At 26.0% G+C, this 18,671-nt stretch overlaps 1 protein-coding gene across 3 annotated transcripts in view; it reads left to right on the forward strand.

The window, feature by feature from the left end:
- LOC135931300 (pre-mRNA-splicing factor 38B-like) overlaps nt 1-16,590 on the forward strand; it is a 46,427-nt gene extending 29,837 nt beyond the window's left edge. For 2 of the 3 annotated variants that reach the window (XM_065468302.1, XM_065468304.1), the window contains exon 10: nt 16,460-16,590. In XM_065468302.1, coding sequence (XP_065324374.1) covers nt 16,460-16,532 — 73 coding nt within the window. In that variant the 3' untranslated portion in view covers nt 16,533-16,590. The remainder of the gene's footprint in view (nt 1-16,459) is intronic. The other variant, XM_065468303.1, reaches the window with a different exon arrangement.
- The last annotated feature ends 2,081 nt before the right edge of the window (nt 16,591-18,671 follow it).

An 18,671-nucleotide genomic window follows, 5' to 3' on the forward strand; every position in this document is an offset into this window, starting at 1 on the left:
ATTCCCTGGAAAATAATTCCTTAGAAAAAAATTCCCCATTTTTTTAGAAGATCTTAAAAAATATTAAATTATATTTAGAAAATAACAAAATAGTAAAAAAAAATTGCAAATAAAATATTTGAATGAAAATTTTGAGAAAATCAGCAAAATGGAAAAAATTTCCCAAATATTGAATACACATTTTTAGATTCTCTCTTTTATTCTTGGGTTAGATATCCATTGTATCCTACCTTCTAAAATCTTTAACGATGTCGCTAAGGGTTCCATAAATATATCATATTATAACCGATGCACATTCCTTGATAAAGAGGCACCTTGCTTAAACATTATGAACCCAATTTGATCACAAATTTCTTCCACTTCTATAAACTTTTCAGTTAGCATATTGTCCATTAATTTTATCAAGGAAATAGGTTTCATCTGGTCTTATTAGGAGCTATAAGATCCCAATTTTTCCAAAAGAATATCAGCCATTTTAGATGACACATTTGGTTTGTTAATTAGGACTAAACACTTAGCAAAAGTTGATCTCATTGATATTTTGGTAGGTTAATGGTAGGGTTATTTGCATCATCGGTCGATAATATACTATCCAAATTTACTAATTTTAAAACTTCAGTATATTACTTTAGAAATAATTTATTTTATATAAATTTTTGTTAAGTATAAACAGTACTTGTAGGCTTTGACAACGTTGGTCCCATTGTCAGTCTCCATCTTCACTAAATATTAGTGCTCTAAACATTTCTAAAAAAATCAAATCGTTCAACGTTCATTTACAAAAATTGAACGCATTTACTTTCAAGTTCACCTTTTAAAAAAAGGAAGCGTTCACATTCGTTTTTAAAATTTAATTTAATATAAATAACCATATATTTTTTATTAAACCATGTATAAAATTAATAGTTTTAAGTGAATAAAAAATTATATTAATTTATTTTTAAAAAAATTTCTTATTAATTTTTAAATATAAAAAAACTTTCATAAATCTTATTGAATATATAAAATCATAATACTTTAAATAGTGTTCAACTATTAAAATATGCAACCTTTAATAAAACTTAAAAATAATGAAATTTCAAATAATCCCACAAAAAATAAATATATTAACTATTTTATACCTATCTATATACCCGGGATCCAAACCGAAACGAATATCGGTTCAGGTTCGGATAAAAATAACGGTTCAAGGTTCATGTTCGGTTCGCAAAAAATAAAAATATCGGATCGGTTCGAACCTCTAAAAAATCGGTTTGAACACTTTTGTATTCTGACCTACATTAGGATTATGAATAAGGAAATTTTTTTTTTATTTCATAATTAAAATAAAAACTTTCATTTTTATTAATTGCACATTATAAAATAATATTTAATTTATAAATATAACAAATAAATATATCAATTTTAATTTTAATATGAACAATTACTTAAAAATTTTTATTAAGCTGCTCAATTAATATATTTTCAAAATTCGTCTCACTCAAATTACATCTATAAGGAGATAATATAAATTTAATTATTGAAAAACATCTTTCCACACTAACTTGGGTAGCTGGCATTGCCAGTATGATATCAGATTTGATGTGTCATTTATAATACTATATGTAAATAATTTATATATTAGATTTAATTTTTTTCTAGGCATTATAATTTATAAGCTTAAAATATTTAAAAAATGTTGTAAAATGGCAATAGACTAAAGTTTATAAAAATTATGACTGACGTTTATCAATCAAATGTGATAATAATTTTTAAAACAATTTGAATATAATTAAAAATTTTGCAATATACTACTAGTAATAACTTACACATTATTTTATAAGCATAAAATTATGAGACTCGAACCGGTTCAGAAGCATTTTAGCTGTTCGGTTCAGGTTCGGCTAGAATTTTTTTTAGAGGTTTAGGTTCGATAAAAAATACCGGTTTAACGGTTCAGGTTCCGTTTGGATCCCTGGTATATACGACGTAATATTTAATGATTTTTCTTTATATATCTATTAAAATAATGATCTAAAATAAATTATTAACAGTATACTTTAGTTATATTGATAACATAATAAATATTACAATCAAGTATCTCTTAATTAGAAATTAAAAATTTTAAAATTGATTATATACTTTTTGGACACTTACATTTGGTAGGGATGGAATATTTTATAAGATATGATGTTACTATAAAGTATTTATTTTATTTGGGTCATGATAATTCAGAATCAGATGATATGAAGTAGGCTTATTCAAAAACGTATTCGAATCGAATAGTGCATTATTCGTAGAATAATTTACTATTTGAATTCGTACGAATAATAAAATCTACTATTTGTATTCGATTCGAATAATTGAAATGAATTTTCTTAATAAAATAAATCAATCTCAAATATATTGACAAATTTTTTTATTGCAAATTTGATTTCAAACAGAAAAAATTATAATAATTCGATGACAAATAAATATAATCAAGTTATAAACAAAATTAAAATATTATTTTATTCATTTAATTTATAATTTTAAGCCAATTTTTAAGGCAAAGGGTTTTTCTTATATTTTCTTCTTTATACGACATGCGGTTTTTTGACAACAAATTAGTGCCAACTGAGAAAAGTCTTTCACACGCAGTTGATGTTCCTTGTATAGATAAATAATCTCTTGCCATTTTTGAGAGTATGGGTATCCTATGTGCATTTGTCTTCCACCACATTAATGGATTAATATCACTCTTTGATCTTGGTTCACTCAGGTAAAAATCGATTTCACATAGTTGAACATAATTTTGTTTAAAAACAATGTCAAGCCTGTTTTGTTGACTTTCATCCTTATTTTGGCAGTTGTAATTATCAGCAGCTTATAAAATAAAATGATATGTATTTAAATGGGGGTAAATTAAATACCTGTATACCTGCTGTAAATCTCTTTAAACTTGTCTGTTAACCTGGATATATTAATATCATAATCAAGAGATATTGATTTAAAATATTCTATTTTGAGCCTGGGATCCAATATTGTAGTATTATTGCATCATTTGCAGTTAAATTGTAATAGCATTTATCACATGCCACTTTGAAATCATTGTTAGAGGTTTTATGGAAACAAGGTTTCTCATTTTTTAAGTGTTCAAGAATTAGAATATTATAGGGTATAACCAAATTATAAGTAGGATAATTTTCCCCACAAACCATATTTGTAGTCTCATACAAAGGCAATAGGATATATTTAATTTTTACAAGATCGTCCCATTCCTGTATGTTATGTTAATAAAGTATTAATTACCTATTTATAAATTTTAGTTTACCTCTGATAATTGTTTTTCTTGAAGAATTATAATATTAGTTATAACTTAATTAACTAATTTTTTTATAGCAGGCTTTAACAATAAGGCCCTTTCAATCATTTGGTAGGTGCTATTCCACCTTATTTCACAATCCAATTTGGGTTTTAAAAAATTTATAGGAGGATGTAGTGAACTACATATATTTTTTAATAAATTTAATTTTTTAGGAGAATTACGTATCATCCTAATAATGTTTCGTAGTTTTAAAATTGATGGATTTAAAATTTTTAAAATTTCTTTGGATATTAAATTAATAACATGAGCAAAGCATCGAATGTGCCCTATTTTTATTGATGGATTTTAAAGAAAATGTATCAATAAATGTTTTATTATTAGTAGCATTATCTAAAGTTATATAAGAATTTTTATTCTCCAAATTATAATTTTTAATTATTTTAATAAAGGCTTTAAATATGTTTTCACCTGAATGTTGTTCATTTATTGGAGCAACATCCAAAATTATGTTATTTATTTTAAAATTATCATCAATAAAATGGGCTGTTAACCCTAAAAAAGGAATCTGAGTTGGGCAAGTCCAAATATCATATGAAAAATTAATCTGACTTTTATTTTTGGATATTATATCCTTTACCAACTGTTCTTTTTCTGCAAATGTATTATACATATGCAATTTAAGAGTATTGGAGCATATTGATTTTATAGAAGAATCAAGATCATTTATAAAATTTTTAAAATCAGGTGAATTAACAAAATTTTTTTAGATAAAGAAAAAGGTGATATAGGCTTTAAAAAAGTGTCAATTTTATTACTGTTTTTACAGAGATGTGAATGAAACCTATTATAATGATTAATAAGAGGCGATGTTGTTTTGCCTTTGCATTTAATAATGCTCTTGCAATGATTGCAAGCAGCCTTTTCACCATTGAGTTGATATTGATCCCATATAATCGCTCTTTTTTGTGAAGAATTTTGTCAACATCAACCATAACTATTTCATCAGAATCATTCTTTTCTAACATAATTAGGCTAGCTAACAATATTTTATTATAAAGATATAATATTTTTTTATATACCTTTGGTTTGTATATATTTTTATATACTTTTGGTTTGTAATTTTTAATATAATTAATTTTGAAAAAATACGGGAAATTAAAATTAAAATTTTTGCTAGTCTTTTTATAAACACATCACCTGTCAGATTGGCAGGTTATCAAATAGAAATGACAAATGTTAGATTTATTTTAAAAAAAAGCAATTTATTAAATATTACGAATAATTCGTTTTATTCAAATAATTCGGTTTATTCGAATCGAATAAATGATTATTCGTATTCGGATAAAACATATAATTTATTATTCGTATTCGTAATTATTCGTTTCTATTCGAATTATTCGAAACGAATATTCGAATTTTTTTTGAATAGGCCTAATATGAAGTAACAACATTCCATGCATACGCTAATCTATTAATATTTAAATCAATAAACTACTATAGAACAAAAATAGTGGCTGGTTAAAAAATTCAAACTTTATATGAGAAACAGTTCATTAAAAACTAACCCCTTTTTCATTGAAAAATTTGGACTAATATTAAATTAATATTTTTTATTTTCAAATGAATAAAAATAAGATGATTTTCTGAAATTGACCGAACGTAAAACCGAACAAAAAAAAAGGGAATACTCTCACGTTCAAAGTTCGTTGAAAATAAAAGGAACGTCCTTATTTTTTCAAAAAGCGAACTTCGTTCAATTAATAAATATACATTATTTCTTCGGCCAAAACAATATACGTTTCCTTTCCAATTATACAACTCAGTGCCAAGGCTGCTAATCTTCTATTAAGGGTTAATTGGTCCAGCCAATCGGCAGTAACTCCTACCCTAAAATAAAATATAATAGCTTCGATAACCACTCCAACAATCAGCAGTGGTAATTACATACAAGACCTTGAAAATTCTCTTACAATGTTTGTGGTCCTATCTGGGTTGATCAATTTTTGTTTGCTTTTATTTCAAATAATTATTAGTTTTTGTTTTCAAGTAAAAACATTTTTTTACCTTATTTTGGTATATTTGGCAAATGTTTTAATTAATTATTGAATTTTATAAATTATTTAATGTTGTGTGAAATTTTGAGATATTGAGATTAATTAATTCATTTAATAATATGTCCGAGTTTATTTCGCTACAAAAACAAACCAGACAAATTTTATTTTAAGCAAAGGATGACGAAAATATGGTAAATTTTATATTATAATTTTTTTAAATCATAATTTTAAACAATTTCTGAAAAGAAACCAAATAATTTAACATTAGATTATTTGGGCACCTCTTGGATGATATAAATTTTTACACTCTTCTCTTTTGATCTCAATCCTTTAACAACTCCACCAATATCTATCTGAGTAATTTCATTTTTTGCCCAAAACAACCTTTTCTTCGGCCTCTCACACATCCCTTCGACCTTTTATTTTAAGTATTGTTTGATACCGATTCCTAAAACATTTGGTGTCTATTAATTATGTGGTAAGGACAAGAATGAACAGAAGCTACTAAATATTCTACAAAAAGGGTTGAGGAAATTTGGTATAAAGTTAAAAGAAAAAAGGCTACATACATGGTGTATAAGGCAGATCTGTTGTATAACACAATACAGTTTCTAAAAATAGGGCAATGGAAACTAGGATAAGAGGCGGACAAATAATAAGGATCAACTTTAAAGAGTGATGACAAATTAAATGGGGATCGACCAAATTGTATATGTAAAGTAGTTATAGGCGGAATCTTATTAGATAAAGAAATCTGACCTGATAATTTTAAGCGCACGATATACTCATCATTAATTGTGCTGGCTTTATTATATGCAGAATTGTTAAAGTGTTTCTTATTTTCTCTTAAATTGAGGATCGAGATCATTTTGTTTAATATTCGATCCTTTTAAAAAATATCTTTTTACTTAAAAAGTATATAAAAATTGGAATATTGTTTTAAAATATTTTTTATTTCCATCACATTTTAGCATTCTCCATATTTTATATTTTTCTCATAAATTTACCGACAATAACGATTTGATTTACAATTTTTATTTATTGAATTAAAAATAAAATAAATTTTTATATCTTTTTATTAATGTCTTTTATAGATCTTTAAGATAATACACATATATTTATTGAAGGCCATAATAAATGAGAACCTTTTACCCTGCTCCTCCATAAATAGATTCGAATAGAATTAATTTAAAATATTTCAATCATAATGTAGGTAATACCATTAATGACCAGTTAAATTCAATCAATTGGCCGGAGGAGTATTTGGCCTAATCAAATACTGTTAAATACCTTAAAAAATATCTGAAGATATAAAAATCAAAAATATTTTTGAAGAAAGAAAAAACCATTAAATACATGTTATTACAATGCGGCTTATTTTTTGGGCCTCCTATCAATGGGAACATCTCACCATTACTGAATTTAATGAAGTATGTGATATAATACAATAATTAGGCATTTTACAAGGAAGTGATGATCAAAATATTTTAAGTGATATACATTTCAGTAGTAAAAGCGGCATGTTTAATAGTAAATTATATGGAAAGCTGTAACTTCCACCACAGTAAACAATCAGATTCCAGCTTCAAGTTAGTGGAATGAGCTTTGCCCATTATTCCCATTAAGAGTAGTGTCATTTTACTAACAATTCCTAGTTCTACTTCTTCAGAAAGAAATTGGTCGATTTGGTTATTACTCTTACTAAAACAGAAATTGATTGAAGATTTCGACAACAGGAAAATTGATAATATTAAAGAAAATGATAATATTGACTATGAATCAGAACAAGATGCCACGGAGAACTAACCACTAGTTATTGGATAACAATGAATTTAAAAAATATACAAAATAAAGTTAATATTGACTTAAAAAATATTTATTTGAATTTCACCAGTCAAATATTTGTCATTTGACCAAAACATATTTAACTGGTCAAATAAACAACCCTGATTAATAGTAATCACCATACCACTTCATAAGATACCTAAAAGTAAGTTATTAATTACTTCAAATTTTATTTGCTAATCTTAATGTCAACATGAATAAACAAATTTTCTTCTTTTAATAAAGGGTCGATATTTTTTACCAGATGTTGAAACAATTAAAATGATCATATTATATTTTTATTTTTGCCATATTTAAACATTAATTTATGTTATACAAACAAATACTGAACAATATTTTTAAAAATGCTTGAGTTTGTAATTAAAAAAATTTTCTTAAAAAAAACGATATTTATAGTAAATTAATAATTTTACATAATTTTATTTTAAAATGTTTAATATAGATTATATACCTTCAAATAACTCTAATAGCTCTCCTTTATTCCCAATTATTTCAAATGTAAATTATACCTTGCCCATCTCAGATTAGAAGTGATGAAATATTATCAATCATAATTCAATCATTTCTACAAATATTCTTTGGTTATCATAGATGAAAATACAAATCCTTACTCATCCTCGATTATTCCTAGACCCAAAAGAGAATCTCATTGTTGGAATCAAGAAAAAATTGACAACGTAATAATAATTTAAGTTATGCCAGAGGAGAAACAAACTAACTCAATATTTTAGCCTAAAAAAAATAACTTAAGCCTGAAGCTTTTGCTCACAGATGGCACAAAGGGTTTGGACATCTATTAGCGAAATCTCAAGGCTTTGGCAATATTTTTCTGGCTAAAATCTTGAGTAAGCTGTCTTTAAGGCTCAAATCGAGTAATTTAGCAACACTAGACGAAACAGGGATCAATTTACATTGATCCTCCGACGATTTTATCATGTATAACTCGACGAATTCCTATGGTGCAAAGTACACTTATATTTTTACCCTTTGAGGGTGGAACCTCTATTGTTGGCCTCACATTGAGTGGTTGCCCAGGTAGAGAGGTACAACATGTAAATTGATGCCAGTTTCATCTAGAAAATATAATTTTTCAATAGAGATGTTTAGCAGTCTTAGGCGATAAATCTGCTGAATATTGATAGCTCCCGGCGTAATCCTGCTATCCGGTTCTTTGCCAGCTTTTTTTTTAGACCATCGCAGATTTTTGATATATTTTCTCATGGTTCCTATATTTTTTGGCGAACCTGAAGGCAAATTCTCAATAATATCGATATCTGTGAAAGTATTGTTAGCCCATAACAGTTCCATAATTTGTCTTTCTATATTTGATGCATATTTAATTTTTGTCCTTCTTTGTTTAAGGGTGAATTCTTTTAAAGGCTCACCAATAATTTTTAAGAATGTATTCTTTTTTATTTTATGAATAGAGACCTTCGACATTTTAGCAAATTTAGCTATGTCCTTAATCTTCATTTGTTCCTCCTCTGGCATAGCTAAAATTTTCTTTATTTCAACAATGGTATTATCTTTTGGGCCTAAGAATAATCGATGATGCTTAAGGATTTGTATTTTCATCTATGATAACCAAAAAATTATTTAAAATTTTTTAATTAAAAAATATTTATACATTATTTGTATTAGATGCAATGGACGGGTTTTTAGCCCAAAAGCCTGCCCGTCCAATATTTTTAAAAAACTTAACTCTTCGCCTAACCCGCACATAGTTTTTTAATAGAATATGTCCTCCTATCCTTTAGTCTAAAATTTTTAACCCACGCTGCCCATATAAAATTTAAATAAGCTCTTCAATTTAGCATCTAATAAAAAGAAATGATTTAGTTTCAGTGTTACATTCCTAACAAAAAAGTTTATAATTTAGGAAATAGCTATATCAGAGACCTGCAGACCCGGCCCGGGCCTAAAAAAATTTTTTTTAAATATATCCGGGCATAATTGTTAAACCCGGGCCGGGCCTTAATATTTTTTATAAAAATTTTTACATTATGAGTTAATGGTTATAAGATTATATTATATTATAGTTATGATTAATATAATATTGGGTGATGGTTAACACTACCTAACACCCACAGATCGATCTAATTATTAATTTCCTGCAAATTTATTCAAAGTATTAATATATTTTTTATAATTCATATCTAAATTTTTACAACATATTTTACCAAAACAATCAAATAAAGGAATATCTTAAATAAGCCCCAATATTCAAGTATTATTAATATATTTTTTTATAATTCATATCTAAATTTTTAGAATATATTTTACCAAAACAATCAAATAAAGGAATATCACTTCTTGAAGTTTGTAATACCTTTCAAAGCGAAAAAGGAGAAATAAAATTGATTTTACTTAATATAAAGCATTTTTTAATTGAAAAATTTGTTTTACACAAGTATCATTTTATTTCTCTTTTTCTCTGTCCCAAATTCAAGCAATTACGTATGTAGTCAGGGACTGATCGCAAGATGACGGAAAACTATATAAAAGATTATATTAAATTACAAGAGGCTCAGGAAGTAAATGAAATACCATCGACCAGTAAAATTACGACTGTTGTTAAACAAACTGAATTGTTTTATGACAAATGGGGCGATGGTAATTCTGGTAATATGTCAATACCCGATGATGAATATTATAATAACATAAATAAAAAAATAGATGAAACATTTAAGGTAGATAATTTGTTAGAGTGGTGGGCGGCTCATCAAAGCGAATTTCCAATTTTAACAAAATTGGCAATTCCTGCTTCAAGTGCAAGTTGTGAGCGGAATTTTTCCACTACGAGAATTCTTGAAGAAAGAAGAAGTAATCTTCAACCTGAAAAGGTAGATATGCTTCTCTTTCTTCATGATAATTTGTGAATTTTTAATATCTTTCTTGAGTATAGGGTTTCGTCAATCATGCTGGTTTTTTATTTTGCAAACTGTCAAATATTTATTGCATTTATTATATTTACCTTGAGTCATGAAAGTTTTTAATCCAACATTTTTCATTATTTTTTTTTACAATATTATATAATACAATTATCTTCTTTTGTTAAAAATTTATATTATAAAATAAATTATATTAATATTGTGCAATTAGATTATATTTTCAAAATACTTTTTATTATACATGCATTTTTTTAAATAGCGATTTATTTTTATTTTATAAATTAAATATTAAATTAAATACAATATATTATATTCTCAAAATATTTTCCATTTTTATAAATTAAATATTAGTTTTATTTTTTTTAAATGCAATATAAAATATAGTATATGCTCAAAATATTATTACCATTTTTATGAATATTAGTTTTATTTTTATAAATGCAATATAAAATATAGTATATGCTCAAAATATCCATTTTTAAAAATAACAGTTTTATAATTTTTATAAATTCAATATAATATTCTCAAAATATTAGCTTTTTACATTATTTTTTAAATAATAAGCGATAATACTCGCTGAAAAATATGGTAGAATACCTCATAGGTGAATTTTTGTATATATCAGGTCGAATATAATTTTTAAAAATTCCGAGCCGGGCCTGAAATTTTTAAATCCGGGCCTGGCCTTAAATTTTTAAATCCTGGCCGGGCCGTAAAAAATTTTTTAAAAAATATCCGGGCCGGGCCTAAAAAATTTAAAACTGGGCCGGGCCGTGCAAATGGTACCTCTGCAGGTCTCTGAGCTATATTAAGTATAAAAAAATATTCAATTTGGATTACGGATAAATAATTTGTTTGATCTATTGAAATATTTTTGTAATAATATAAAATTAATATTTATTGATACTAAAAACCTTTCAACAATGATAATTCCTCGTTGAAGAAGCACTGGTTTCTGGAATTACCAATATTTTTCTAGTTAATCTTGATAGCTTAAATCTTTTTCATGTCGTTTCCATCAAAGAATAGTAGGATATCCGTTTGAAGTATACCCTACCCTTTACTCAAGTGAGATATTTATATAAAAAGTGAAACCATTAATAATAAATGAAAAAAAGTAATTTAAATTAATTGTTTATAAATTGTAAACTAAATTAAGTAGCCTAAAATCTAGCTAAATTATACAAAAACTCGTTATTTTAAGATTTAAATATTTTGTTATGTCATTAGGTAATGCTCTCCTCTGTAATAGCCACATTTCCCCACCTGTAGTTTAACTTTGACGTGGATGCTATCTTTTTCAAACATTGCATTTATAATTTAATAATCTTTAATTGAATTCTCTTTGTTGTTACTTAAAATGATCTAAGTAAGCATTAAAAAAAATACCCTGAAATTTCAACATTTTTAATACCAAAGTACGATAACTGAGATGTTTTCGTCGAAAATTAATTAGGTAAAAAATATATCGAAAACATGTTAGAATTGATTTGCATGGATGAATATAACATCAACGTGGATGAAAATCTAATTTTAACAGTAAATTTTTAACCCGCCCGCCATAGTTTTACTTTAACCCACCCGCCCTCTTTGTTTTTATATTGGTTAATATTTTATTTTTATATATTTTAGAAATATTTTCAGGTGTTTTAAGATATTAAAATAAAAATGTTATCTCTTCCGAGTTTTAGATATTTTATTTATAAATTTTTTTTACATATTTTGAGCTATAATTCTTAGTTCAATTATTATTAGAGCATATGGCCTTTCATACTAAATTATTATTTCTTCTTTTAAAAATGAATATTCTAAAAGTATGTGTATATATTCATGATGAAACAAATCAATTAGCACCGTCAGAAACAGAACATACTTGTTGCAATTTCATAATGCGGGTAGAAGGAAATAAAAAAATTGAAATACTGTTTAGGTGTCGTAATATAGATACTTTCGAAAATATTGAATTAAATGTTTAGTTTTAATATTTTTATATATTTTATTAATCTAATATATATAATCTCCATAATCAAAACATGATCGTTTTCGTATCTTTCTAATGTATTTAAAATTTAAGGAGACTATATAGTGTAATATTATTTTTTTGCTCTCTGCGAAAGTCGAACCACAAACCTCCCGTTTCAAAGGCGTATGTTTTAAGCATGCACCAACTTGAAATATTAATTAATAGCTGATATTTTTAAAATTTTGCCTTTTATTACCATACTAGCTGACGGGGTTGAAGGGTAATTATTTAGTTTGTATGTATGGTACTAATTATACTTTATTAATAAATTTTATATAAATATTAAAATTTAGGAGAAAAAGAGGTAAAATTGTTGCTGTATATCGGAGCATGTATTAAAAATATCAAAATTTAAATTTGTGATGGAAATCATATTGGATAAAATTTAATGAGTTATACATTGGCCTGAAAATTTTTTTTGCAGACATAGCCAGGCCTGATCAAAAAACCAACTTTCATAAAATTTTGCCATTTATTTTTATTGTAATTTAATAAAAATGTCTTAAATTTAATTTTATATTTAGAATAAAATTTAGATTTGTGATATAAATCATATTGGGTAAAATATAAAATAGAAATGCTTGAATTTTTTAATTTTAAATACGGGCTAGACATTGGCGAAAATTTTTTTCCCAGAAATCGCCAGGCCTGATTAAAAAACCAAGTCCATGCAATTTTCATATTCTGATTTTATTTTTAAATGAATTATGACTTTTATATATTTTATTTCAGTTCTCAACTAGGCCTACAAAAAAACGAATCGAATCGAATAATACTATTATTCGTAGAATAATTGCGCTATTCGTATTCGTACGAATAATAAAATCATTATTCGTTTAGATTCGATTCGAAAATTTTTCTAAAGCTTATAAAAATTTTTACAGATGTTTAAAGATGACACTTTTAAGGATTCTCTAAACTAATTGTCATTACAATATAAAAATTTATAGAAAATAAACGAAATAAAACCCAATGATTTCATATAACGTTAACCAAACAAATTGACCAAAATATCCGATTTTTAGAATTAGAATTGCTTATAAAAAAATATTTAAACTATTTCTTCAATCTAATATTCAAATTTTATTAAAATTTTCTAAAAATGTACAATAATCTCATTTTATAAAAATAGAAAATAATACACAAAAATATAAAATTATAGTAAATCCGAATTTGATAATATCCAATTTTTTAAGCATAAAGTCTTTCTAATAGTTTCCTCCTTCAAAGACATTCTATTTTCATTATCATATTTGTTCCTATTGAGAACAACCGCTCACATGAAGCCGAAAATCCCTGAATTGACAATATATCAGTTGCCATTTTCGACAACACAGGAAAACGATCCCCATGCAATCTCCACCATTCTAAGGGACTCTTATTTGAACTGATTCTTATTTCGTTAAGATATGTCTCCACCTCACATACTGATGCGATGTTATTTTGTTTAAAAATTCTATCCACGTTCGACTGTACTATTGGGTTAACTGATGTTGATTTGATATTATATTTTATTTTGTAATCATTATATACATCTTTAAATTTTTCTAATAGATTTTTCGTGTCTATGTTATATGTAGTTAGTAGTTGCTCAAAAAATTACATTTTTAGTCTAGGATCCAGTATTGTTGATATTATAGTGTGAATATTTGTTAAGTTATAATAAGTTTCTATTTTCTCAATCGCACTGTTAGAGTTTATAAAATCGAGATTTATTTTACTTGCAATAAAATATTTTCGAATAATACGAATAATTTTCCTCATTATTCATATTCGAATCGAATAATTGTGTTATTCGTATTGGTAAAATAAGAATCGAATCAAATAACAAATAATTCGTTTTAGGCCTATTCTCAACTAACAAAATTAATATGGTCTATAGCGGGCTTGAAAAATTTTTCCAAACAATATGGTTTTCAGAGATTTACCTATCTCCAGGCTTGGGAAAAAATTACAAAATTATTATGGGTTGGCTAGGTTTCAGAAAAAAAATTTCAGGCCAATGTCTGTTCCGTATTTAAATTTCAAAAATTTTGAAGCATCTCTATTTTTAATTTTACCCAATATGATTCCTATCCCAAATTTAAATTTTGATATTTCTAATACCCTTAATGTTCACGGGTTACATTGCGACAATTTTACCTCTTTTTCTCCTAAATTTTAATATAAAGTATATTTAGTACCATATGCACAAACTAAATAATTACTCCTCAACCCCGTCATTCTTGACGGGTTATTAGCTAGTAATTATATACATTTCGATTTTAATTTTTATATTAATATACCTTGCACTATTTCTTCTAAAAATTTAATTGATAATCCCGAAAAATTTATCCTACCTTCAATAAATTTGTAGGCAAAATGCTTTACCCCCGCCTCCAGCCCTTATATAGACGCAAAAAATACTTCAAAAAAATTTTTTAGATAAAAATAATATAGAAAATTAACTAATCTTAAAAACAACAAATCCTTTATTAAAATTACATAAAAAAATAAATAAGAAACGTCAACCAAAAAAATAAGTTAATTTATTTTGTTTCAACATCTTAATAAATATCCCTCTTTCATTGTATAAAGAAAAAGCATAACTAATTAAAAATTATATTGCCAAACACATTAATTTCTTTGCAAAAACAAATTTTTAATAATCTAAACAAAGAGCTGATAATGTGTTAATCGAATCAAATTTTTTTTATTCAAATGATTCGATTATTTTTAGTATTTATATTTATGTAAATTTAAATTTTTTTTTTATTGAATATAACACCTACGCATGGAGTGCTTGTTTAGTAAAGTTAACATTTTCTTAATGAAAGGCATGGATGTTTGAATGATAATTTAGAAATTTTTTTATTATTAAAGGTTAATTTTGATTATAAATAAATATAATATTACTAGCTAATAACCCATCAAGAATGAGGGGGTTGAGGGGTAATTAGTTATTTTTCTCCCTACTTTTATGATAGTTGTTACCTGTTATTAAAAATAATATCTTTTTATTATTTATAACCCCCTTTCCACTTCAGGCCAGGTCCCCAGGCCTGTAAAAAAAATTTGTTTCAATGTCTGATCCATACTTGATAAAAGAATTCCCAAGCGTCCAAGCTGATAATAATTTTGAAAAATTTTCCTTACGCCAGTCCAATATAATTGATAAAAATATTTTCCAAGCCCAGCCCCACCCATAATAATTTTTAAAAAATTTTTCTCAAACCTGGCCAACGCGTAATAATTTTGAAATTTTTTTCTCAAGCCTGGAGATAGGTAAATTTCTAAAAACCATATTCATTTTTTATTCTTTTTAATCCCGCTCAATCCTACTTCAGACCAAGACCAACTCATTAGGACTAATAGTGAATACTATTTTTTGAGTAAAAACATATTTAAATTAGCTTTTACCTGATACCCATATAAATATTATGCAATATCTAATATAAAAAAAATTCCCAACAGGTTCATGCTCATGATCATGTTGAGAAAATCTTCTCAAGCTCAGACCATAATAATTTTGGGAGTTAAGAACTGAAATAAAATATGTAAAAGTCATAATTCATTTAAAAATAAAATCAGAATATAAAAGTTGCATTTGGTTTTTTGATCAGGCCTACTGCAAAAAAAAATTTCAGGCCAATGTCTAACCCATATTTAAAATTCAAAAATCTTCAAGCATCTCTATTTTAAATTTTATCCAATATGATTTCCATCTCAAATTTAAATTTTGATATTTCTAATACTCTTAATGCTCACTGTGTATGCAACAATTTTCCCTCTTTTTCTCCTAAATTTAATATTTTTATAAAATTTATTAATAAAATATATTTAGTACCATAAACATAAACTAAATAATTACCCTTCAACACCTTCAGCTAGTTATGGTAATAAACGGCATTTTAAAAATATCAGCTATTAATTAATATATATATATAATTAATATTTTAAATTTAATTATATTCAAGTTGGTGTATGCTTTAAGCAAGTTTGTGGTTCGACTCTCGTAGATAGCAAAAAATTAACATTACATTAAATTTTAAATACATTAGGGAGATACGAAAACGATCGTGTTTTGATTTTGGGATTATATATATTATATTATTCTTTACAATAAATTTACACTATTTAATTTATTTTTATATTAGTTATTTGCATCGAGCATAAATTTTCTTCAGAATATATATAAAATAAGAAAAGGATCGTTACTTTTTTAAAAAGATCGACTGGTTTTACGCTGGTTTGAGTATCTAGAAAAGAGGGAAGCGGAATATATAATTTAATTTTTCAAAATATAAATAATATCATAGTAAAAATACTTGTTGATAATAATTATTCACCCTTATATAAATATATCTATATTTTATATCAGCCAGATAAACGACTTTAATCAATCGACGGAAGAAACGAAAATTATGAATATATTGCTCCATTCGCCTCATTGATTTATCAGATGTGATATTTGTTAAATATGTTGAAAATAATGTTTTAAAAACTTGTTACAAAATTAATTATTTAATCAAAAATATTATAATATATTGGTTGTTGTTTGGATTAAATATGCAATAGATATAAAACTAATTATTAATCGTTTCAATTAATATCTCCGTTACATACCCGAATTTTTAAAGCTTTACCTAAATCAAATTCATTGAACCTTACAATTATTGTAAATTGTTTGGCAAAGTATTATTGAATCAGAATATTATGCACAGTTGAAAGTAATTCTCCTGGCAAATATTTTAATCGTATCAGAATATTTTAGATTTATTATATTTGAATCAAATAGGTTTTTATGTTATTCGATCGTTGTTTTAAGTGTTTGACTAGCTTAAATAACAAAATTACTTAAGTCTATGTTTAGAATATTTTTTTTAAATTTTTATCAGTTTAAAATTAATAATTTTTAATAATAGAATGCTATTGCTTTCCTTGTTATTTTTATTAAAAATATATTAAATAAATTAATATAATTTTATGTTGTTAAATTTATTAATAGTACTACGTTAAAAAATGTATTATTTTTACTAAGTTAAAAATTGACATCGAGTAGTGTTTGTTAAATTTCGATGTTTTTGGTAGGAATAGAAAGATAAATATTAATGTTAATAAATTAATACTTTAGTAATCCAATTTTAATAATCCAAACTATGTAGTTCCAAATTTATTCAATAAGACAAAAAAAATGAATTATTATCGATTCACAAATTCGAGGTTTATATAAGTTAACAGATTAAATATTCACAAAAAAAAAATTAATATTCAAAAAATTTTATATGCAAAATTAAAATTAACAATAATATTCTCAGTACATTCAAGTTCGCTAACAATAATTTTAATATTCGTCTCACATTTTAATATTCAAGTCATAAAATAATAAATTCTTTTCATTCAAAAAACTTCATAACTTTAACACCTTTTCACTTCGACTTGATTCTACCACTCATAAACAGCTACCTTGTCTTCCCATCGGTTCCTCCTCCTGTACTGCTAATATGTTATTGATTGCACACTAATCGTGGGAAACCTCCGTAAAATATGATCCCCCCCCCCACAATATCAACACGACATTCTTCTTGTTCCCCAATCCCATTCTCTTCTTCGATTGTATGACCAGCCTGCGGGTCTGTCTACCGTCATATCTCCATACCTGGTCTGCGCCTCTTCTCTGGCTGCGTCTACCCATCTTCTAGATTCTGCCGATCCATAAACCATCCTAATTTCTAACTTAATAATAAAGTTGCCCACTCGAACATAAGAACCCATCTATAACGGAATTAAGCTAATTATATACTATATATTATCATTTATTTATCTCATAGTATTCACCTACTTCCTAATTCTAAATACTCATAATTATTCTCGTACTAACTTATACCTCTCTCTTACCTTATGTCAGATGTAATATCAAATTGTTCCTCCCTTCAGCCGACCTATTCCCATAATTGTGTACATCATACGTCGGCATTATGATTATCATAACTCTCACAGACTTGTTACAAAAACAAATCAGTTAAGTCTATCAGCATTCCCAACATCATGATTCTCATAACTCGCAGACTTGTTTAAAAAACAAATCAATTATGTCTATCAGCATTCCCAAATCAAAGCAATTTAATCGATTCATACCGTCTTATATTCCTAACCTATACACCTAGGTCTTAATTGTTTAATATGCCTCGAAACTATTCCTACTCTTCCTTCAATTTCTACCTCAACCTTCTTTCTTCCTATATTCTTCGTCACTATACCTTTCCCCCATTTAACTGGGCCATCAAAAAGTAGTATCCATACTAGGCTTCCGATTTTAAATCTATCATTAATTATAACATCTTTCTTTCAGAAAATCTAATTCAGTTATATTTTTCTACCTAAAAATATCTATGCTGGTGAGTATCCTTTGCTTCTCTTGATATTGTTGTACGCTAATAGAAATAACCATCATTATCCTTCTCCATATTTTTCCTTTTTTAACCAACTCTTAACTATAGCTACCATTCTCTCTGCTTGTCCATTACTTCTTGGGTAATGTGGTGGTGCTAATAAATGCTCAATCTTCCATCTATCACAAAATTTGTCAAATG

Source organism: Gordionus sp. m RMFG-2023, chromosome 1 (genome assembly GCF_954871325.1).
Source record: "Gordionus sp. m RMFG-2023 chromosome 1, tfGorSpeb1-WG-v2, whole genome shotgun sequence".
Classification (NCBI taxonomy): Eukaryota; Metazoa; Nematomorpha; class Gordioida; order Chordodea; family Parachordodidae; genus Gordionus; species Gordionus sp. m RMFG-2023.